The sequence below is a fragment of the Caenorhabditis remanei genome, chromosome V, assembly GCF_010183535.1.
Source record: "Caenorhabditis remanei strain PX506 chromosome V, whole genome shotgun sequence".
NCBI lineage: Eukaryota > Metazoa > Nematoda > Chromadorea > Rhabditida > Rhabditidae > Caenorhabditis > Caenorhabditis remanei.
Genome location: NC_071332.1, coordinates 17212029 through 17234044, shown reverse-complemented (window position 1 = coordinate 17234044; position 22016 = coordinate 17212029). Strand labels below are relative to the sequence as shown.

The following is a 22016-nucleotide window of genomic DNA, read 5'->3' as shown; positions in this document are numbered from 1 at the left end:
TCAATCGTTTGAGTTTCTTTTCCAATAGGCTCACAGAGAACATGTATTTTTCCCGTATAATGATCAAGGTCGGAGCGCCGATCTAGCAAGATAAGCAACGTCGACTACAATTAGTTGGAGGTTCGAACACCGGAGGCGATGAAAATTGTTTGATTGATATAATTGGATTGACGGACAGAAAAGCTGATTCCTTTAGACTTTTCGAAAATATTGAAAAAGTATTTTTCTAATTCATATTCACTTTCTAACCATTGAAGTGATGATACGAGAATTCATTCAACAAAAGATTACTGACAATATAAATACGGCGGAAGGGAAAATAATGAGGAAAATAGGAAAATGAATAGAATGAATGGGCAAATTTACTTCTTTTTATTATTCTTGTTCTTCTTGTTAGCCACATTCCCTTTAGCTCCTTGCTTCTTATCACTCGTTCCCATCTGTTCCAACTCCGCCACCAACTTGTCCAAATCGATATCTCCTTGACCGGTAGAAATATTCATAATGTTCATTCGGTTGCACGAATTTTGCTTCTCAAAGAACTCCAGAATCCAGGGCACCTTCCGAGCGAGACAGTTCATTTGACATTGTGCAATTGCTACATAGAGATAATGAGGGGATGTCCAAATCTTGCCGTTCAGTTTCAGGTTCTCCATTTCTGTGAAGATAGGATGCGCATATTCCACAATGTCTCCAAAGCATTTATCCAATTTCAGGAATTTGAGTGTTCTTATCAAGCCGTTCACATCAAATTTATCTTTTTTGAGTTGGATGAGTTTGGAGTCTCGCTTCAAGTGGTCAATGTAGAACTTCTCCCACTTTTTCTTGATATTCTCCACCTCCTCAAAATCTATAAAGTAGATGTCTCTATCGATGTCGAAGTGAGATTTTATAGACTCGAAGAACTCATTGATTTTATTCCAATCCTTCTCTTGAAATGTATGAAATACCTTCTTCGCCACAATAATATCCATCAGAAGTTCGTAGAGAGCATCCGCAGCAAGGCTACAGAATCTACTATGATAAGTTGGAATCGGAGTCTGAGTGAACATCAAGAGATCATTCTTCATCTTAGCAAACTCCAGCTTTTTCAAATCGGGATTTCCCACTTTCTCCACCATTTCCATGACTTCTTCGTAGGACAATGTTGACATTGTTTTCATTCCGATTAATTTACTAATCGATTTTATATATTCGGGGGAAAGAGTATTATATTCGAATAGAATGTCTTGAAAATCCTGAGCAAACACAAATGATTTGCTGTCACTTGAGAATAGTCGAATCACTGGTGTCGGTTTATCGTCTGGTGGAGCAAGCGAAGTCGCCGGTGGCAAGTGGATTCCTAATTTTTGGATGAACACGGTAGCTTCACCCAAAACATATCCAACCCATGAGACTATTTTTTGGGCTTCTTTATTGTCCACATACGGAAAGTTTGCGACATGCTTGCCCATCGATTCGAGAATAGCAGTAGTCATATCATTTTCCCCTGTCTTCGCCAACCACATCCAATCAATCTTGGCATTCAAAGGTACAGTGCTACCTTTAGCCATCAGGTCAGCAAGAAGAATTCCCCGATGTGCATTGTCGAAAGTCGGTGGCAGTGGTTCATGTGGACATACAAACATTGTGTGATGCTTCTCAATTCGAAGTTCGTCCCACATATCCTCCAGCACCACCTCAGCCAACCCATTTGTATCCACTCTAAGTGTAGAGTATTTGTGATAGTCGAAGACTTTGTATAGATCGTTTGTATACATGCACCACTTTCCCGTCAGGCTTTTGGGAAATTCGGGGAATCGTTCGATGCGTGTGGTTCGGCTCTTTTTGAAGTGCTCCTTGTTCTTCGGGAACTCCATGTACTGGGCAACAGTGTCGCCTAACTCCTTGGCGGACTCGAACATTCCAAGTTGTGGTTGTCCTTGGGAGAAGAGGGACTCGATGTTAAGTGTAAATTCAGGTTTGTCGCTTGGATATGTCATGAATTTCCAAGTCTCAGGAATTAGCTGAAATAGAGAGAAAATTGTTAAAGAATTGACTAGGGAAGGGCACCAAGTGACCGTGGAGATATGGGACGTGGGATATATTATTGGAAAGCTAAAATCACTCTGATTCAAAATATATATATCTAGTTTTCACTCTCGACGCCTGGTATTCGAGAAAAACCAGGTCAAAGTTTGGACCTCTGATGTTTTCTACACGCCCGTCTGGCAGCGGTCCCAATTTTGACCTCGTTTTTCTCGAAAACAAAAGCTTCAAGGGCAAAAACTTAATATATATTTGAAATCAGCGTTTTCTCAGCTTTCCAGTGATTTAAGTCGCATTCTGAGATATTGAATTAGAACTCACCTCTTTTGGAATGCATTTCCGGATTGATGTTTCTAGATATCTTTCACGACGAGGAGTATAAGGAGGAGGTGGGGAAGAAGGAAGAGGAGGTGCTTTCGATGCCATGGCTGGAAAAATAGTCGTTGAAAATTGGAGAAATCGAGGGAAAAATGCTCTGAAAAGACGAGGAAACGTAGAAAAACCACGTAAAAGCATAGAAAAAACAGAAAAAATTCGAAAAAAAACGGCTACAAAAAAAGAAAACAAACAAAACAACATGAAAACTCAAGAAAAATGAGAAAAATGAGGAAAAATGATGACAAAAACAACACTGAAGAGAGAAATCCGCGCGCGTAGATCAACTCGGACGTTCGGCGACACGAAGAAGTGGGTCTAGGAAAATTTGTTTTTAAAAAGAATTTGATCTACTCCGAACAATATTTTAAATTTGTGAGTCTGGAGAAATGGGCTCCTGGTAGACTAATCCTCAAGTTCTCGGCTCCTTGTGGGCTCATCCTCCGACCCTGTGCTCCTCCAGGACTCCTCCTCCAGTTGTTAGATGCTCATCGCTGAATATCCTGTCTCGTGTACTCCTACACATTTATATATGAATCGACAATTCATATATATATATACTCACCTCTAGCAATGTGCTCGACATCTCACGGGTTCCGTCAGTCGCCATATTTACTGTGGGAGGTAGGCGGGCTTATAGGCATACAGACATCTCTTTATGGCATACAAAAAGTCAGTATTTCTTTATTTTGAGTAAGTTTTCATAATTCTTCCATAGTTTTATTACAATTACTTTGAAGATCCGATTCAACCTACGAATTTTTTATAACTCTTATAAATTCAAGTCTAAATCTATTTTGAACCCCAAATAGTTTTCCCAACATCATCTGATTTATTCAACGACTGGTTACTGGAAAAATAAGTTTGGAAATTAACAATCGGAAAAAAATGTGGAAAAAATTTAACAGATTTATTGATTTTCTCACTTCTTTTTCGTATTCTTCTTTGTCGTCACATTTCCTTTCACCTCTTGTTTCTTCTCGCTTGTTCCCATCTGTTCCAACTCTGCCGCCAACTTGTTCACATCGAATTCTTCTTGACGAACAGCAACATCCACAATATTCATCCGATTGCGTGAGTTCTGCTTCTCAATAAACTCCAGAATCCAGGGCACTTTTCGAGCAAGACAGTTGATTTGACAGTGTGCAATTGCTACATGCATGGCACTTGGTGATTTCTTTTCCAGTTTTGCGAAGATGATATATGCATACTCGACAATGTCTCCAAAGCACTTATCCAGTTTCAAAGATTTCAGTGCCGTCGTGAAGTCGTTCACCAAAAATTGACCTTTTTTCAGTTGAATGAGTTTGGAGTCTCGCTTCAAGTGCTCATTGTAAAACTCCTCCCACTCCTTCTTGATATCCCCCACCTCCTTTGAATCGATAAAGTAGATACCTCTATTGATATCGAAATGAGATTTTATAGACTCGAAGAACTTATTGACTTCCTCCCAATCCTTCTCTTCAAAGTTATGGAACACCTTTTTTGCCACAATCATATCCATCAGAAGTTCATAGAGTGCATCCACTGCAAAGATACAGTATCCTCCATAATGAGTTGGAATCGGTGTCTGGGCGAACATCAACAGATCACTCTTCATTTTAGCAAATTCCAGATTCATCAATTCTTTATTGCCGATCCCCAGCAACACTTTCAACGCGTCTCCGTAGGATAATGTTGACAGTTTCTCCTTTCTAAGATAGTCTGGAATCAGTTTATCCAATACTACGGAATCCACACCATGTCTCTGTAGAATTTCGATCAAATCATGAGTCATCACAAAAAGATTCTTGTCACTCGAGAATAATCGGATGACTTCCCTTGACGGAGCAACCGAATTGAGTGGTGGCAAGTGGATGAGTCCCCTCTTGGCAAACATTTCGGCTTTTCTGATAATTAATCCAACCCATACAATGACTTTTCCGGCTTCTGAATTCGATAATTCTCCAGAATGTTTCTCCATCGAATCGAAAGCGATGGAATCTATTACACTTGATACATTTGCTATCTCTCTCCAATGAATTTGGTGATCCATGAGATCACTCGAAAAGGGTTCAAAGAGAGCCGCACGTTGGGCGTCTCCAAAAGTCGGCACCATTGGTTCATTCTGACTTGCAATCATTTCGTGATGCTTCTCAACTCTCAACTTTTCCCAGCAGTCCTCCAGAATCGTCTCCGCCAACTTCGAAGTGGTCGGTTGAAGTGGCGAAAGTTTATGATGATCGAACAACTTGTATAGATCATTTTTATACATACACCATTGTCCCTTGATGCTTTTCGGGAGGGAAGGAAATCGCTCCACACGTGTGCTTCGACTCATTTTGAAGTGCTCCTCGTTCTTCGGGAAGTCCATGTACTGGATGACGTTCTCGTATAGCTTCTCGGAGGACTCGAACATTTCAAGTTGCTTTTTCCCCGCTTCCAGAAAAGAGGCGATGTTTGATTTATGGTCGATTTGATTGTCGCACTTCCAGCTATCGGGAATTAGCTGAAAATAATAGGGAATTTAGTTAAAGGATGGTTGAATCAGAAAACTCACTTCTTTTGGAATACATTTCCGAATTGTTGTTTCTAGATAGCTTGGAGGAGGTGGAGATGCCATATCTGGAATTAATTGGGTTAGACGTTTTTGAAAACAAGAAAAACAATTAAAGAACTAAAAAAAGAGTGAAAAAGAAGAAAATGAGTTATTGCAAGAGTAAAGATGACAAAAAAACAACTTGAGAGAAAAGAGCGCCTGAAGATCAAATCGGCAATTTGGTGACCAAAAGTGGGTCTAAAAATCTTTTGAAATTTCTTTGTTTAACTTTTGCCATTAACTTCAACATTTCCGTAATCAGAATCTTCTGAATTCCACTGGAAAACGAGTTATTTTGAGGAAAAATGCCAGTCGGTTCTGTGTGTCTGTGAGTCGGGATGTCTAGTACGGGAACTTGATGGACATCCGGAATTACGAACACACAGAGTGAAAACTCTTTAACAATTGTGTTTTTCCACTAAAAATACTAAATTTTGCAGTATTTTTAGCATTTCCAAATGTCCGTTCCAGAGTTGCGCGGAAGTGATTTTTTCAAATCCGGAAGTCGGAAGTCCGAAGTAAAATCCCAAATCCGGAAGTCGGAAGTCGGAATTCGGAAGTAAAATTTTGAAAACAGAAGTCGGAAGTCGGAATTCGGAAGTGAAAAAATGCCCGGAAGTCGGAAGTAGATTTCTTTGCAAAGATTTAAAAACTCCAAAAGAAAATATCATGAAATTCACAAAAATCAGTGAGAGACTAGTTTTTGGCTGAAGAAAAGCCTATTTTGTGTCCTTTTAGACCATTTTTCCTTGTATTTCTGAGGAATATACTTTTCCTAATCTCCACTCTTATGAAATGACGGAAGTCGGAAATGAAACTCCAAATCCGGAAGTCGGAAGTCGGATGTCGGAAGTAAAATTTTCAAAACGGAAGCCGGAAGTCGGAAGTCGGAAGTGAAAAAATGCCCGGAAGTCGGAAGTCGGAAGTCGGAATTCCGCGCAACTCTGGTCCGTTCCATTGAAAAAGTGCTGAAAACCCTAAAAATAATGAAAAATTCCGATTTTTCCTTCTAATTTTTTGACTTTTTACAACTTTCCACTCTCTTCAGACATTTTGAGTCAAAAATCATTAAAAATATCACGGTTTTTGCCATTTTCAACCGATTTTCATCGATTTTTAGAGGAATTTCATTTGCGACTTCCGACTTTTGTCCGAATCAGAACTGGTATGCATCAGAACAAGCTCAATTTGGTAGTTCTGATTCGGTCACTTCTGATCAGGGCGGTTCTAATACGGGACAGTTCCCATTATCGATAACACCTTGGATGGCAACCACAACCTGTTCATTCTACAGACAACAAATAGGACAAAATAATCAAGACGAGAGAACAATAAGGATGATGAAATAGATAGCAATAGTAATTAAATACGACCTTCTCACGATTCCTCCGACACACTTGCTTCATCTTCCAACTCCTCGTCCTCTTGCTCGTCCTCTTGCTCACCTTCTTGCTCATCTTCTTGCTCTTGCTCTTGTTCAGTCCTCAACTCAACAATATTCATCCGACGAAGCGCTCCCTGCTTCTTGATGAACTTCAAAAGACTGGGCACTTTCTCAACGACATAATTGATTTGGCAACGAGTAACCGCGACATGCAACTCAGATAGAAACAATCTCTCCTCCGCCTCGCTGTCACACCGGCGATAAACATGAAACTGGTCATAGACCGGCCTCGCATACTTCTCGATTCCTTCGCAACTCTTTTTCAAATTCAAGTATTCGAGTGTTTTTTCCAATTCCTCAAACCGAAATTCTGTCTTTTTCGTTCTTGGAAAGTGCTTCACATTTGGATAATGCTTTCTCAATTTAGTATTGTAGACGTACTCCCACATCTTCTTGATAGCATCAACGTCTTTGGAATCGAGAAAGTAGATCCTTCTGGTCGGGTCGAAGTAGAATTCCATTCCCTCGAAAAACTTTATGATACAAGGCCAGATGTCAGGTTGAAATGTATGAAACACCTTCTTCGCCACAATCATATCCACAAGGAGTTCGTAGAGAACATCCACTGCAAGGGTACAGTATCCTTCGTAATAAGTCGGAATCGGAGTCTGACGGAACATCAATTGGACGACGTGAACTTCACGAAATTCCAGTTCATTCCATAACTCTACACTAAGTTTGTCGACTTCTTTCTCAGTGAATGTTGACAATTTCGGCATTCCAAGTATTTCCTGCTCAATTTCTCCCGCATTCCCGACATTTTCCTTGAGAGTTTTGAGCAATTCATGAGCCATCACAAATGTATTTCCATCGAATGAGAATATTCGGATTGGTGCTCTCTTCTCCCCAATGAACCATGTAGTTGGTGGCTTGCCACACTTCGAAGCGCAATCCATAACAGCTTCAGCATAATCTTTGCATATTGTAAATTGTTTTTTATGATGCTTTGGGTCGTCTTCTGGAAAGTCACCAAGGAACCGCTCCAAAACTGACGTCTGCTCACCGAGTCCTTTCAATATTTTATCTGAGTCCATCCTCCAACGCGATAAGAATCCGTTGAAGGTGCGGTATTTAATATTGAAGGGTCGAACATTTAACAAGGAGGGTGGTTCCGAGTCGCGCAAGACTAGCGCCCCCTCTTTACGACTTATATCTTTCACGTGTTTCCAGCAGAGCTCCAGAATCATCCAGGCAATGTGTCGTTGTCCTCCTTCTAACGGGCAGGCATCGAAGACGTTGTATACATCGCATTTGTCAACGATACCCTCCTGAAACTCATCGAGGTCCTTCATGCCGAAATACTCGATAAATTTTGGAATATTCGCGGAGAGGTTGATATCTGTCAGTAGTTCTTTGGCAGACTCAAACATTCCGAGTTGAGGATTCTTGAGAAGATTCTGGAGGCTGTCTGGATCCTCTTCGTTGTACTTCCAGGTGTCGGGAATCAGCTGAAAGTGAGAATAATTAAAAATTAGATGAAGATGTTGAATTAGAACTCACCTCTTTTGGAATATACTTTCGGAGTTCTTTCTCAAAAATGATTGGAGCGGAAGGAGGTGAATTCGATGCCATATCTGAAACACAAAACATTGGAGCTATAATAGAAATCGGAGAAAACGAGGGACTACTTGAACGGAAGGAAAACATGAAAACTGTTCGAAAACTCCAGAAAAAAAATGAGAAAAAATGAGTATTCCGAAAGAGATGATGACAAAACAAGTGTGACGATAAATGTGCCAGCGCCGGTAGATCAAAAAGTGGAACACAAGAAAGTATGTCTAGAAATTGGATTATTATGAAAATCTTAATAACAGGCCTAAAATCCGTCAACTCGGCCATCGTGATATTTTGCTACAACTGGAAACGGGTGCTAAAGTAATATTTTGAGGGGAAATTTGAAATTTTCATTATCAATTTTTATCAATTTTCAGTAATTTTTACATTTTCCAAAATATTACGGTAGCACTCGTTTCCAGCTGCGTCGCCATTTTCGTGGTGAAATATCTCGATGGCCGAGTTGACGTATTCTAGGCCAGGACCGTCTTTTATTCAGGTTGCAATAAAATTTTTCTGTTTTACAATCTTAAATCTAAAAAGTTCCGTAAAACCGAAAATTCAATTCAAAAGAAATACCGTAATTTGATAAAACCGACAATTTTCGAGCACACATTCATTTTAAAGAAAAAATGATATGGTTAATTCTACAACAAAATACTGACAGCATATGACATTGAGGTGAACAATAATACACAAAATAGGTCAAAAAATGAGAATGATAAAACGGAGATTTTCAAACAGAAGAAGTTCTCACTTCTTCTTCTTATTCTTCTTCTTCCCGCCGATTTCCAAATTCTCCATCTTTTTGACGGCCGCTTCATCACTACAATGCTGACATTCAACGATATTCATTCGGTTGCACGAGTTTTGATTATGAATAAACTCCAAAATCTTGGGAACTTTCCGAGCGAAACAGTTGATTTGACAATAGATCACTGCCATTTGAAGCTGATATAGTGATAATCCGTTCTCGTTAGCCAACTTGGGATATATGAGATCCGCATACTTTGAAATGTCTTCGAAGCACAGTTCCAAGGACTTGAGTGTCTCATTCAATTCGCCAACAAAGAAACCAGCGGTTTTTGCTTTCTTGATAACCTTTCCATTCGATTTCTTCATCTGATGACTGTAGAAATACTCCCACATCGTCCAGATAACTTCAACGTTTTCAAATGAGAGAAAATAGACACCTCTGCTCACATCGAAATAGAATTCCATCAACGCGAAAAACTTTTCGAGGTGATTCTCTTCATTTGTCTGGAAAACCTTCTTTACCACAATCATATCCAACAGAAGTTCATAAAGAGCATCTACGGCAAGGATACAAGACCCTCCATCATACGGTATCGGTGTCTGGCGAAATGTCTGCAAACGCTCCTTCTCAATCGTCACAATCTCGGCCACGCCCTTTATCGTATCTGCCACTTTATCATACGTAAATGTTGACAGTTCCGGCATTCCACTGAATTCCTTTTTGAGCCATCTGATATCGATATCGCGTTGCTCACAAGTTTTTCTCCACTCCTCGGCCATCACAAACTTCTTATTTCCCACTTGAAAGACTCGGATCACTGCTTTCTTCTTCTTCTGCATTACATGGAAGGGTGGCATGTGGATATCATTGTCTCTGGTGAACATCGCAACTCTCCCCATAACAAATCCAATATATTCAATAGCTAGTTCGGTATCAGCAGTATGATCCTCATCCGGTTTCATCTTCTTATACGCTTCGAGATATTCGTTCGCGTGTTGCACATTGTATTTTGTCAAAACATTGACTTTTTTCTCGTTTTGGACTTTCCAATTCAAAAAATTCGGGCCACGCGAGCAGACAATCATTTCGTGGTCACTGGTTTCAGCTTTAAACCTCTTCCAATACTCATCCAGTATCACTCGGACCACTTCGCGTACCCATGAGTTAAGTGGGCAACACAAACTTGCAGCAATGAACATCTTATACATATCACTTTTGTAAATGCACGTCTTTTTATCAGCGTTTTTGTAGTCGTATGGGAGTTTCTTGAATGGATCCTCGAATTTTCTTCTTGGCAAGCCGAAGTAGGAACAGATATCGTCCTCTAGTCTTTCGGCGGACTCGACCATTCCAAGTTGAGATTGTTCGTCGGCTAAGAGCGACTGGAGTTGTACAGAGAAGTCTTCGCCGAGGCATTTCCAAGTCGGAGAAATCAGCTGAAAAAGAAATTAGTTAGAATAATTGAGATGGTCAATTGGCGCTCACCTCCTCTGGAATATACTGCCGGATTGTATCTTCAAATTCGCTTACAGGGGTAGGAGGTGCAGGAGATGTCATCTCTGAAAAAATCGATTGGATATTAGACAGAAAACATGAAAACGGTTAAAAACTCAAGAAAAACAATGAAAAAGGAGAGAAAAAATCAAAAATGATGATGACAATAAATAACAGTGACTAGAAAAGCGGGCAAGTCTGTAGGTCAAATATACAATTCACGCTCGGTGATGTCAAGAAATGGGTCTAGAAAATCAAGAAAAATTCTAGCGTGAATCTTTGTAACTATTTGAACCACTAGAGTAGCAATTCACAAATTAGGAGACATTTTTCCAGCTCGGCATAATGTCCGAGAGGACTACTGTCAACGATACCTTTCTGAAACTCCAGAAATATTGAGAAAAAATGAGAAAAAATGAGTGTTCCGAAAGAGATGATGACAAATAAAGTGTGACGATAAATGTGCCAGCGCCGGTAGATCAAAAAGTGGAATACAAGAAAGTAAGTCTAGGAATTGGATTATTATGAAAATCTTAATAACAGGCATATAATCCGTCAACTCGGCCATCGTGATATTTTGCTACAACTGGAAACGGGTGCTAAAGTAAGATTTTGAGGGGAAATTTGAAATTTTCATTATCAATTATTTATCAATTTTCAGTGATTTTTCCTTTTTCCAAAAAATGTTCTCCAAAATATTACGGTCCAGCCATTTTCGTGGCAAAATATCTTGATGGCCGAGTTGACGTATTCTAGGCCAGGACCGTCTTTTATTCAGGTTTCAATAACATTTTTCTGTTTTACAATCTTCAAATCTGACAACAAATCTGAAAAGTTCCGTAAAAACGAAAATTCAATTTGGAAAAGATACCGTAATTTGATAAAACCGACAATTTTCGAGAACACATTCATTTTGAGGAAAAAATAATAAAACTGTAGACATTGAGGTGAATCATAATATACAAAATAAGTCAGAGGAGGAAATAATGAGTATGATAAAACGGAGATTTTCAAACAGAAGAAGTTCTCACTTCTTCTTCTTATTCTTCTTCTTCCCGCCGATTTCCAAATTCTCCATCTTCTTGGCAGCCGCTTCATCACTACAATGCTGACATTCAACGATATTCATTCGGTTGCACGAGTTTTGATTATGAATAAACTCCAAAATCTTGGGAACTTTCCGAGCGAAACAGTTGATTTGACAATAGATCACTGCCATGTGAAGCTGATATAGTGATAATCCGTTCTCGACAGTAGCCAACTTGGGATATATGAGATCAGCATACTTTGAAATGTCTTCGAAGCACAGTTCCAAGGACTTGAGTGTCTCATTCAATTCGCCAACGGAGAAACCAGCGGTTTTTGCTTTCTTGATAACCTTTCCATTCGATTTCTTCATCTGATGACTGTAGAAATACTCCCACATCGTCCAGATAACTTCAACGTTTTCGAATGAGAGAAAATAGACACCTCTGCTCACATCGAAGTAGAATTCCATCAACAAGAAAAACTTTTCGAGTTGGTTCTCTTCATTTGTCTGGAAAACCTTCTTTACCACAATCATATCCAACAGAAGTTCATAAAGAGCATCTACGGAAAGGATACAGTGTCCTCCGTCATATCGTATCGGTGTTTGGCCAAACGTCTGCAAACGCTCCTTCTCAATCGTCACAATCTCGGCCACGCCCTTTATCTTATTTGCCACTTGATCATACGTCAATGTTGACAGTTCCTGCATTCCACTGACTTCCTTTTTGAATCTTCCAATATCAATGTTATGTTGCTCACAAGTTTTTCTCAACTCCTCGGCCATCACAAACTTCTTATTTCCTACTTGAAAGACTCGGATCACTGCTTTCTTCTTCTTCTGCATTGCATGGAGCGGTGGCATGTGGATATCATTGTCACTGGCGAACTTCGCAACTTTGCCGATAACAAACCCAACATATTCAATAATTTGTTTGATATCAACAGTATACTCCTCAATTGATTTTTTCTTCTCCTTAAACGTTTCGAGAAATGCGTCCACATAATGCACAATGAAATCGACCATTTCATTGATATCACTCCGGTTTTTAACTTTCCATTCATTTATCATAGTCGCCAAATCATTTTCAGACGGCGTTTCAGGGAGCGTATATGGAGGCATCTCAAATTCCGAAAAATCCGGGCCACACGAGCAGACAATCATTTCGTTGTCACTGACTCCTTTTTGAAAAAATATCCAACACACATTCAGTATCATTTTGACCGCTCGGGGTACCAATGGATTCGAAAATGGGCAACAGTAACTTGCATTGAACATCTTATACATATCACTTTTGTAAATGCATGGCTTTTCATCAGCGTTTTTGTAGTCGTATGGGAGTTTCTTGAATGGATCCTCGAATTTTCTTCTTGGCAAGCCGAAGTAGGAACAGATATCGTCCTCTAGTCTTTCGGCGGACTCGACCATTCCAAGTTGAGATTGTTCGTCGGCTAAGAGCGACTGGAGTTGTACAGAGAAGTCTTCGCCGAGGCATTTCCAAGTCGGAGAAATCAGCTAAAAAAGAAATTAGTTAGAATAATTGAGATGGTCAATTGGCGCTCACCTCCTCTGGAATATACTGCCGGATTGTATCTTCAAATTCGCTTACAGGGGTAGGAGGTGCAGGAGATGTCATCTCTGAAAAAATCGATTGGATATTGGACAGAAAACATGAAAACGGTTAAAAACACAAGAAAAACGATGAAAAATGAGAGAAAAAATGAAAAATGATGATGACAATAAAAAACAGTGACTAGAAAAGCGGGCAAGTCTGTAGGTCAAACTAGAAAAAAACGGTTCAAAACCTCAAGACAAACGATGAAAAATGAAAAAATCGAAAATTTGGTGCAGTGCTCAGGGGAAGGGGGCAATTTGGAGGGAAGGAAAACATGAAAACTGGAAACTCCAGAAAAATTGAAAAAAATTGAGAAAAAATGAGTATTCCGAAAGAGATGATGACAATAAAAGTGTGACCATAAATGTGCCAGCGCCCGTAGATCAAAAAATATTGGAGCACAAGAAAGTAAGTCTAGGAATTGAATAATTTTGAAAATCTGAATAGAAGACAGTCCTGGCCTAGATACGCCAACTCGACCGTCGAGTTATTTCGCCAGGAAAATGACGTCACAGCTGGAAACGAGTGCTACCGTAATATTTTGGGGAAAATTCGAGATTTATTTATTATTTCGATTTTTAACCTATAGTCATCATCAATTTTTATCGCTTGTCAGTGATTATTGGCACCCTAGTCATGGGCGAAATATCACGATGGCAAATCTGAAAAGTTCAATTAACAAAGTTAAATTCGGAAGAAAGGCCGTAATTTGATGAAATCAACAATTTTCGAGCACACATTCATTTTAAAGAAAAAATGATATGGTTAATTCTACAACAAAATACTGACAGCATATGACATTGAGGTGAACAATAATACACAAAATAGGTCAGATAATAAAAATTAGAAAACGGAGATTTTCAAACAGAAAAGATTCTCACTTCCACTTCTTATTCTTCTTCTTCCCGCCGATTTCCAAATTCTCCATCTTCTTGGCAGCCGCTTCATCACTACAATGCTGACATTCAACGATATTCATTCGCGTGCACGAGTTTTGATTATGAATAAACTCCAAAATCTTGGGAACTTTCCGAGCGAAACAGTTGACTTGACAATAGATCAGTGCCATGTGGAGCTGATATTGTGATAATCCGTTCTCGTTAGCCAACTTGGGATATATGAGATCCGCATACTTTGAAATGTCTTCGAAGCACAGTTCCAAGGACTTGAGTGTCTCATTCAATTCGCCAACGGAGAAACCAGCGGTTTTTGCTTTCTTGATAACCTTTCCATTCGATTTCTTTATCTGATGACTGTAGAAATACTCCCACATCGTCCTGATAACTTCAACGTTTTCGAATGAGAGAAAATAGACACCTCTGCTCACATCGAAGTAGAATTCCATCAACGCGAAAAACTTTTCAAGTTGATTCTCTTCATTTGTCTGGAAAACCTTCTTTACCACAATCATATCCAACAGAAGTCCATAAAGAGCATCTACGGCAAGCATACAGTATCCTCCATCATACGGTATCGGTGTCTGGCGAAATGTCTGCAAACGCTCCTTCTCAATCGTCACAATCTCAGCCACGCCCTTTATCTTATTTGCCACTTCATCATACGTCAATGTTGACAGTTCCTGCATTCCACTGACTTCCTTTTTGAATCTTCCAATATCAATGTTATGTTGCTCACAAGTTTTTCTCCACTCCTTGGCCATCACAAACTTCTTATTTCCTACTTGAAAGACTCGGATCACTGCTTTCTTTTTCTTCAGCTGTTTATGGAGCGGTGGCATGTGGATATCATTGTCACTGGCGAACTTCGCAACTTTGCGGATAACAAACCCAACATATTCAATAATTTGTTTGACATCAGCAGTATACTCCTCATATGATTTTTCCTTCTCCTTATACGTTTTGAGAAATGCGTTCACATAATTCACAATGAAATCGACCATTTCATTGATATTACTCCGGTTTTCAACTTTCCATTTATTTATCATAGTCGCCAAATCTTTTTTAGATGGTGTTTCAGGGAGCGTATATGGAGGCATCTCAAATTTCGATAAATCGAGGCCATGCAAGCAGACAATCATTTCGTGGTCACTGACTCCTTTTGCAAACTCCTTCCAACACGCATTCAGTATCATTTTGACCGCGTCAAGTACCCATGGATTCGGAAATGGGCAACAGAAAATTGCATTGAACATCATATACATATCATTTTTGTAAATGCATGGCTTTTCATCAGCGTTTTTGTAGTCGTATGGGAGTTTCTTGATTGGATCCTCGAATTTGCTTCTTATCAAGTCGAAGTAGCAACAGATATCGTCCTCTAGCCTGTCGGCGGACTCGACCATTCCAAGTTGAGATTGTTCGTCGTCTAAGAGCGACTTGAGTTGTACAGAGAAGTCTTCGCCGAGGCATTTCCAAGTCGGAGAAATCAGCTGAAAAAGAAATTAGTTAGAATAATTGAGATTTTTAATTGGCGCTCACCTCCTTTGGAACATACGTCCGGACCTCTTTATCAAATTTGCTTGCAGGGGAAGGAGGTGTAGGTGATGTCATATCTGAAAAAAATCTATTAGATATTTTACAGAAAACACGAAAACGGTTAAAAACTTGAGAAAAACGATGAAAAATGAAAAAAAATCGAAAAAAATGATGACAATAAAAAACAGTGACTAGAAAATCGGGCAAGTCTGTAGGTCAAATTTTCTATTTAGAGTTTCAAACGCCAAGAAATGGGTCTAGAAAATCAGAATTTTCTCGCGTGAATTTGTGTAACTATTTGATCTACTTGAATATCAAATCAAAAAGTAGCCCGATTATCAATTCATGGAAGCGTTTTCAGCGCGTAGTCCTCTCGGACAAGACTTCTGTTCAATTTCTTGTTTTCCCACTTTTTTCGAACAGACTTTTTTAAAAATCCGTTTTTTTTGCAATAACAACACGAGTTTGTTCGAAAAAAAGGGAGAAAATGAGAAATAGAAATCTTGTCCGATAGGACAACACGGCCGCGCTGAAAAACTCTTCCATCTAGGTTCCTTCTGAGTCAGGAGAACGGGAATTGTAGCGTTTAAAGCAATTTTCGCATATGCTCCAATAATGAAAGATTCTAAGAATTGTCTGAAATATCATATTCTGAAATTTAAAAAAAAGAAAGTGTTTAATCCTCTTGCAAAATACAGCAGAAAAGTGTTTTTTTTCCAAATACAACCAATTCATTGGATTCTTGACAACAAAATTCAGAGCAGTTCACCATATAAAAATGAGACCAAATAGTCAAGACAAAAAAATAATGAAGTAAACAAAATAGCTTTAAAAATGAGAAAATGAAATCAATTTACAATCCTTGACCTTCTAACTTCTTCTTCCCAGCTTCCTACTTCTCTGACAGACACGATTTACACCCAACAATATTCATCCGATTGCATGACTTCTGGTTATGAATGAACTCCGAAATCTTGGGCATTTTCCCAACGACCCAGTTGATTTCGCAACGAGTAATCGCGACATGCAACTGAGATAGTGACAATCCGTCCTCGGTCTCCGTCTCAAACTGCATGTAGACAGGCTTCGCATACTTCGTAATGATTCCTTTGCAGCTCTTTTCCAGACCCAAGGATTCGAGTGTCTCTACCAAACCAGCCAACGAAAATGCCGTCTGGCTCGGTTTCTTAAAATGCTTCACATTTGGATAATATCTCTTCAAGTGAGTGTTGTAGACGTGTTTCCACATTGCCTTGATGGCATCAACATCTTTCAAATGGAGAAAATTAATCTGTTCACTCGTCGAATCGAAATAAAATTTAAGTGCGTCGAACACTTTTTTGACATGAATCCATATTTTTTCTAAAATGTCAACTTCCGAAATGTGAAACACCTTTTTCGCCACAATCAAATCCATGAGGAGTTCATAAAGAGCATCCGCAGCAAGAATACAGTATCCCTTGTCCCAAGTTGGAATTGGCGTTTGAGAGAACATCAATTTAGGTATTTCCAGTATCACAAATTCCAGTTGATTCTCTGGATCCTGGCAAATCTTCTTGGATATTTTATCAAATGAGAATGTTGATAATGTCCGTACGTCCTCCGCATTTCTCTCCAGGTACGTACTCCAATCCATCTGATATGCCGCTAGAATTTGAATAAACTCCTTTACCACCACAAATCGATGTTCATCGAATGAGAATACTCGGATTCTTGGTTTTTTGAAATCAATTGGAGGAAACAAATTGAGTTGCGGCAAATTAATGAAACCGTTGTCGACGAGGTGATTAAAGTTCCTCTTAATCAATTCAATCCAGACTGCCATTGATCTCGTATATGTAAAATACTCATTCAATTCGGCATTAGTATCCTTATTCTTTTCTTTTTTCACATATTCCTCCCATTCAATATTGAAAGCTTTGCATAGAGTATTTGAAATCGGTGCACAAATCGGTCGCTGATTTGAAACGTCTGGTTTCGCTAGGATATACGGATAAAATACCATCTTGTGATCGTTATCATCAGTCGTGGCTTTCCAGTAAGCATTCAATTTATTCATTACTTCTGAGTGCTTCTCGCCGTCAAATGGGGAACAGTTGAAGATTTTAAAAAGATCTTTCTCATAGATGAAAGTATTCTTCGTCAAGCTAATATGGAGATAAGGCTTTGGCTCAATTCGATCAAGTGGATCCATGTCGAAATACTGCATAGATCTTGGGAAATTTACGTAGAGATCAATCTGCGTGAGCAGTTCTTCGGCAGACGCGAACATTCCAAGTTGCGGGTTATCACCTTGGGTGAGAAGATCCTGGAGATTCTCTTCTTGTCGCCTATTGTTACACTTCCAAGAGTCAGGAATCAGCTGAAATTGAGAAAATTTCAGATAATGAAGATGTTGACTTAGAACTTACCTCTTTTGGAATATATTTCCGGATTACTTTTTCTAGACTGCTCGGAGCGGAAGGAGATGAATTCGATGCCATATCTGAACCAAAAAAGTTAGTGCTAGAAATGCAAGAGAAGAAAGCTCTCAAAATACTGAAACCAGAGAAAAACGTACACCAAACTTGAAAAAAAAGAGAAAATAGAAGAAAAACAGATATTTTTCAACATTATGATGACAAAAATGAGTAGAGAGAAAAATTCGCGGCCGTAGATCAAATCTGCTATACGATGTCCGCAAAAGGTGGGTCTAGAAATTGAAACGTTTGTCTGTTAAGGTCATGTGAAAGTTTTCCCAAACTTGTCGAATTTCTGCCCGGTTCAGCTTGGCCCGGTTACAGAAGACGGTACATAGTTTTTCACCAAATTTGTTGAATTAAAAAAACTTTACATTAAAAAATCTAATTTTCTGGTACATGACTAGGTTTTGATTGAATTCTGAAGAATAGTAAAAAATTGAAAACACTTCTTTTTGTTCAAATTTTTTTTTGAATTTTAAACCCTGTGCCCAGCAAAATTTCGATTCGGCCCGGCCCGGCCCGTGAAAAGTTTGGTTTTTCAAAGTCCGTTGATAATTTCTAGTCAAACATCTAAAAGTAAGTGGAGCCACCAAAGCCCAATTTGAAAGTTTTTACTTCTTCAAAAAAATCTGCTTAAAAAAACTGACAAAACTGGGAATTCATTCAGCAACCGATTCTAGACAACATAAATTAGGTTCAGGGCAATTAACAATATGTTAAAAAAGTTAAGGAGAAAAAATATTGAACAAAATAAAATATAATAACAGGAACAGGGCGTCTCATTTCTTATTCTTCTTATGTTTCTTCTTCGATACACTCCCTTCACCTTCTTCCTTCTTCTCGTTTGTTTCCATTTTGGCCATCTCCGCAGTCATTTTCTCCGTGATATTACAATACTCACAATCCACGATATTCATCCGGCTGCACGACTTCTGGTTGTGAATAAACATCAAAATCTTGGGAACTTTCCGAGCGAGACAGTTGATTTGACAATAGATTACTGCCCTGTGCAACTGAGATTGTGGTGACCCGCTTTCGGTAGCCAACTTGAGATAGATGAGTTTCGCATACTTCATAATGTCTTTGAAGCACAGTTCCAAGGACTCGAGTTTCTTTTTCAAGACACGTATCACAAATCTAGTAGCTCTCGTCTCGAGCTCCTCATTTAAACGGTGCAGGTTCAACTGATGACAGTAGTACTCCCACATTGTCTTGATACCATCCACGTGTTGCAAATCCAGAAGATAGACATCTTCGCTCTCATCAAAGTAGAGCTCCATTGCCTCGAAGAACTCATTGATTTTGATCCAATTCTCCTCTCCAATAGTGTAAAACACCCTCTTCGCCACAATCATATCCATCAGGAGCTCATAAAGAGCATCCGCAGCAAGGATACAGTGTCCTCCATCATAAGGAATCGGTGTCTGGGCAAACATCAACAATGGCTTCATGTTCATTGTAACAACTGTCATAGTTTTCAAAATCTCTTCTATCTTAGTGCAATTGATAGTTGTCAGTTCCGGCTTCCCACGAATTGTTTTCTTGACTTTTCCAACATTAATGTTATGACTTTCGCAGACTTTGATATACTCATTGGCTATCACAAAGTTATAATTTCCCACTGAGAATTTTCGAATGATTGCTTTCGGCACGTTGTCCAATGTGTTGAGTGGTGGCAAATTGATAGCTCCTTCTCTGGCAAAATACGCGACCCTATCCATGACAAATTCCACATATTCAGCGGCTTCTGCTAGTGCTTTAGGATTATCTCTTGTGCAACGGCAATCCACAAAAGTGAGCTTCTCGATCGTCTCCAATATGAATTCTGACATTTTATTTTTATTTTCTGCCCATCGAATTTTCCATTGCAAAATGAAGTCTTCGTAATCTTTGTACGAAACGGGATTTTCAAGTGTCGAAATGAATTTTCTTGAGAAATCCGGCGAATGTGGGCAGACAATCATCTCGTGGGGGCTCACTCCATCTAGTAATTTTTTCCAGCAGTCATTCAGTATAAGGTAGGCCAGGTTAGCCGTCCAATCTTTCTTCTTGTCAGGCAAAAAGGGACAGATCTTGTTCAAATCGATTTTATAAATGCCCGTTTTTCCATCAGAGGTTTGGCCATTTTGTGGGATCGAGTCGAATTGAAAGATTGGGCTCATTCCGAGATATTCCATTGATTTTGGGAAATTGAAGTAGCTCAAAATATGATTTTTTAAGTCTTTGACGGATTTGAACATTCCAAGACGCTTCTGTCCTTGGGTGAAGAGAGGCTTAATGTTCAGAATGAAAATATTCTGTTCTTTTTTGACTGGGAATTTGTCGCACTTCCAATTTGGAGGAATCAGCTAGAATGACAAAAGAATGATTAAAGTAAAGTTATGTAAGTAAAACTAACCTCTTTCGGAATAAATTTCCGGATTAGTATTTCCAAATTGCTCTGGAAGGAAGGGTTTGCGTTCGATGCCATATCTGCAACAAGAAAAAGAGTTTGAAATTTGAAAGCAGGAGGAAAAACTAGCGAAAAACTTTCTGAAGCATCATTTAAAAAAAAATGGAAGAAACCGATTCAAAAGCCAAAAAAAGTCATTTCAAAAATGATGATGACAAAACAAAAAGTGGTGAAAGATGCGCGGAAATGCGTAGGTCAAAAAACGAAAAATTCTGTATTGTGAAGTTTGGAACAATTTGATCTGCCAGCCAAAACATGAGAGTGAGCCTAGAAAATGAAGTATTTTAGAAAGTTTTTTTTTTGTTTTATAAACTTTTCAAAAAATGCTACTGCTGAGATTTGAATTTTAAATGTAACATTTATTAAAACATTGAAGGTACTTATTTATACTGATTCGCAAACAATATAATAATAAATGGAAACCCCCAGGAAAAAAACAAATTCTCCAAATTATTAACCCAATGGTGGAAACTCCCTATCGTCCACATTTGCCTCCCCACAAAATCTTCTCTGCTCAGTTTTTGCAACTTCTCATTTTCTTATTGGTAGTGTTGATGATCACGCGATTTGTGATTTCCGTGCATCTGGATCGGCTGTTTGCTATGAAGGACTCCGTTGATAGCTAGAAGTTTAGATAAGACATTTTTTTGGAAGAAAAAGATGACGTTGATGGTGTCGTCTTTTTTTTCCAGAAGTTTCTCCAAACCCTTGATTATCTCCTACTGCTTTGCCTCATGCTCCTTGATGACGTTCTCCTTCTATTCCTGAAGTTTCTCTAACAGCATTATTGTCTTCTTCTTATCCAATCCCTTCTGCTTGACCACCTCGACTTCCAGTTGAGCGGTAGGGAATTCCTTCTTAAGTTGCTTGGTTTTAATATTGGAAAGTCTCACTTCAAGGACACTGAAAACTATTTTGAAGGATGGATGCTTGACGTAGTTGACTCGATTATGAATGACTGCTGGAAACTTTTAGGAGCTGGAAGCCACCACGAGCTAATTGCATGTCCGGATGCTACCGCGATTTATAATGAGATGAATGAGGATTGGAAATTCATAGTCCCACAAATTCCCTGTTGCTGCAAAAACCACGATATGTACAAAACAATATGGAAGGAAAAAGCCCAACCAAGAATCAATTCAATGAGTGATGTTATTTTGGAATCGATGGAGAAATTTCTAAAGCATTACCAACCTGAGAAGTATTCTAAGGAACTGTCAGCAATTCTCATATGGCTCGGATTGGTAATGAAAAGAGTTGCACATTTTGCTGAGCAAGAATCGATTCACCTGCCACCCCTCTACTCAGTTAATCCAACTAACGAAACAAAATTAGTGATTCGAGCATTCTCGGTCGGAAACAATCTTTTCGTGATGGCACATGAGTTGCTCAAAACTCTAAAAGATCGGAACAAAGATGTATCGGGATTCGAGGAGGAGGTACTTCGTATGCCCAGACTGTCGACATTATCCTACAGAGAAGTACTTCAAAAAATCGATAGAAACGTGCTAAAGAATCTGGAGTTTGTCAAGATGAAACGAATAATGTTAATGTTCGCCCAGACACCGATTCCCACTTATGACGGAGCCTATTGCATCTTTGCGTCGGAGGTCCTTTATGAACTTCTTGTGGATATGATTGTAGCAAAGAAGGTGTTTCATACGATTGGAGAAGAAAGTTGGACTCACATCAAGAAGTTTTTCAAATCAACAAAATGTTATTTCGATGAGAGCAGAGGAGTCTAGTTTATCGATTTGAAGGAAGTGGAGATCATCAGGAATAAGTGGGAGAAATT

General features: G+C 39.0%; 7 protein-coding genes across 7 annotated transcripts; 1 reads left to right on the top strand and 6 right to left on the bottom strand.

Moving 5' to 3' along the window:
* Nucleotides 1-362: 362 nt before the first annotated feature.
* Nucleotides 363-2454, bottom strand: GCK72_020778 (uncharacterized protein; the record flags this gene model as incomplete). The annotated part of the gene is made up of 2 exons (XM_003106423.2): nt 363-2006; nt 2350-2454. 2 exons carry the CDS (start codon nt 2452-2454, stop codon nt 363-365), a joined length of 1749 nt encoding a protein of 582 aa, XP_003106471.2.
* Nucleotides 2455-3325: 871 nt separating this feature from the next.
* GCK72_020777 (uncharacterized protein) lies at nt 3326-7997 on the bottom strand (the record flags this gene model as incomplete). Its single annotated transcript, XM_003106467.2, has 4 exons — nt 3326-4891; nt 4943-5007; nt 6379-7873; nt 7926-7997. 4 exons carry the CDS (start codon nt 7995-7997, stop codon nt 3326-3328), a joined length of 3198 nt encoding a protein of 1065 aa, XP_003106515.2.
* A 735-nt stretch (nt 7998-8732) lies between these two features.
* Nucleotides 8733-10293, bottom strand: GCK72_020776 (uncharacterized protein; the record flags this gene model as incomplete). The annotated part of the gene is made up of 2 exons (XM_003106302.2): nt 8733-10172; nt 10222-10293. The coding sequence occupies 2 exons, from the start codon at nt 10291-10293 to the stop codon at nt 8733-8735; spliced, it is 1512 nt and encodes a 503-aa protein (XP_003106350.2).
* Nucleotides 10294-11257: 964 nt separating this feature from the next.
* On the bottom strand, nt 11258-12893 carry GCK72_020775 (uncharacterized protein; the record flags this gene model as incomplete). The annotated part of the gene is made up of 2 exons (XM_003106514.2): nt 11258-12772; nt 12822-12893. The coding sequence occupies 2 exons, from the start codon at nt 12891-12893 to the stop codon at nt 11258-11260; spliced, it is 1587 nt and encodes a 528-aa protein (XP_003106562.2).
* Nucleotides 12894-13749: 856 nt separating this feature from the next.
* Nucleotides 13750-17790, bottom strand: GCK72_020774 (uncharacterized protein; the record flags this gene model as incomplete). Its single annotated transcript, XM_003106561.2, has 4 exons — nt 13750-15261; nt 15311-15384; nt 16226-17669; nt 17719-17790. 4 exons carry the CDS (start codon nt 17788-17790, stop codon nt 13750-13752), a joined length of 3102 nt encoding a protein of 1033 aa, XP_003106609.2.
* Nucleotides 17791-18548: 758 nt separating this feature from the next.
* On the bottom strand, nt 18549-20239 carry GCK72_020773 (uncharacterized protein; the record flags this gene model as incomplete). Its single annotated transcript, XM_003106368.2, has 2 exons — nt 18549-20117; nt 20168-20239. 2 exons carry the CDS (start codon nt 20237-20239, stop codon nt 18549-18551), a joined length of 1641 nt encoding a protein of 546 aa, XP_003106416.2.
* Nucleotides 20240-21147: 908 nt separating this feature from the next.
* Nucleotides 21148-21966, top strand: GCK72_020772 (uncharacterized protein; the record flags this gene model as incomplete). The annotated part of the gene is made up of 1 exon (XM_053733788.1): nt 21148-21966. The coding sequence occupies one exon, from the start codon at nt 21148-21150 to the stop codon at nt 21964-21966; it is 819 nt and encodes a 272-aa protein (XP_053582701.1).
* Nucleotides 21967-22016: the final 50 nt, after the last annotated feature.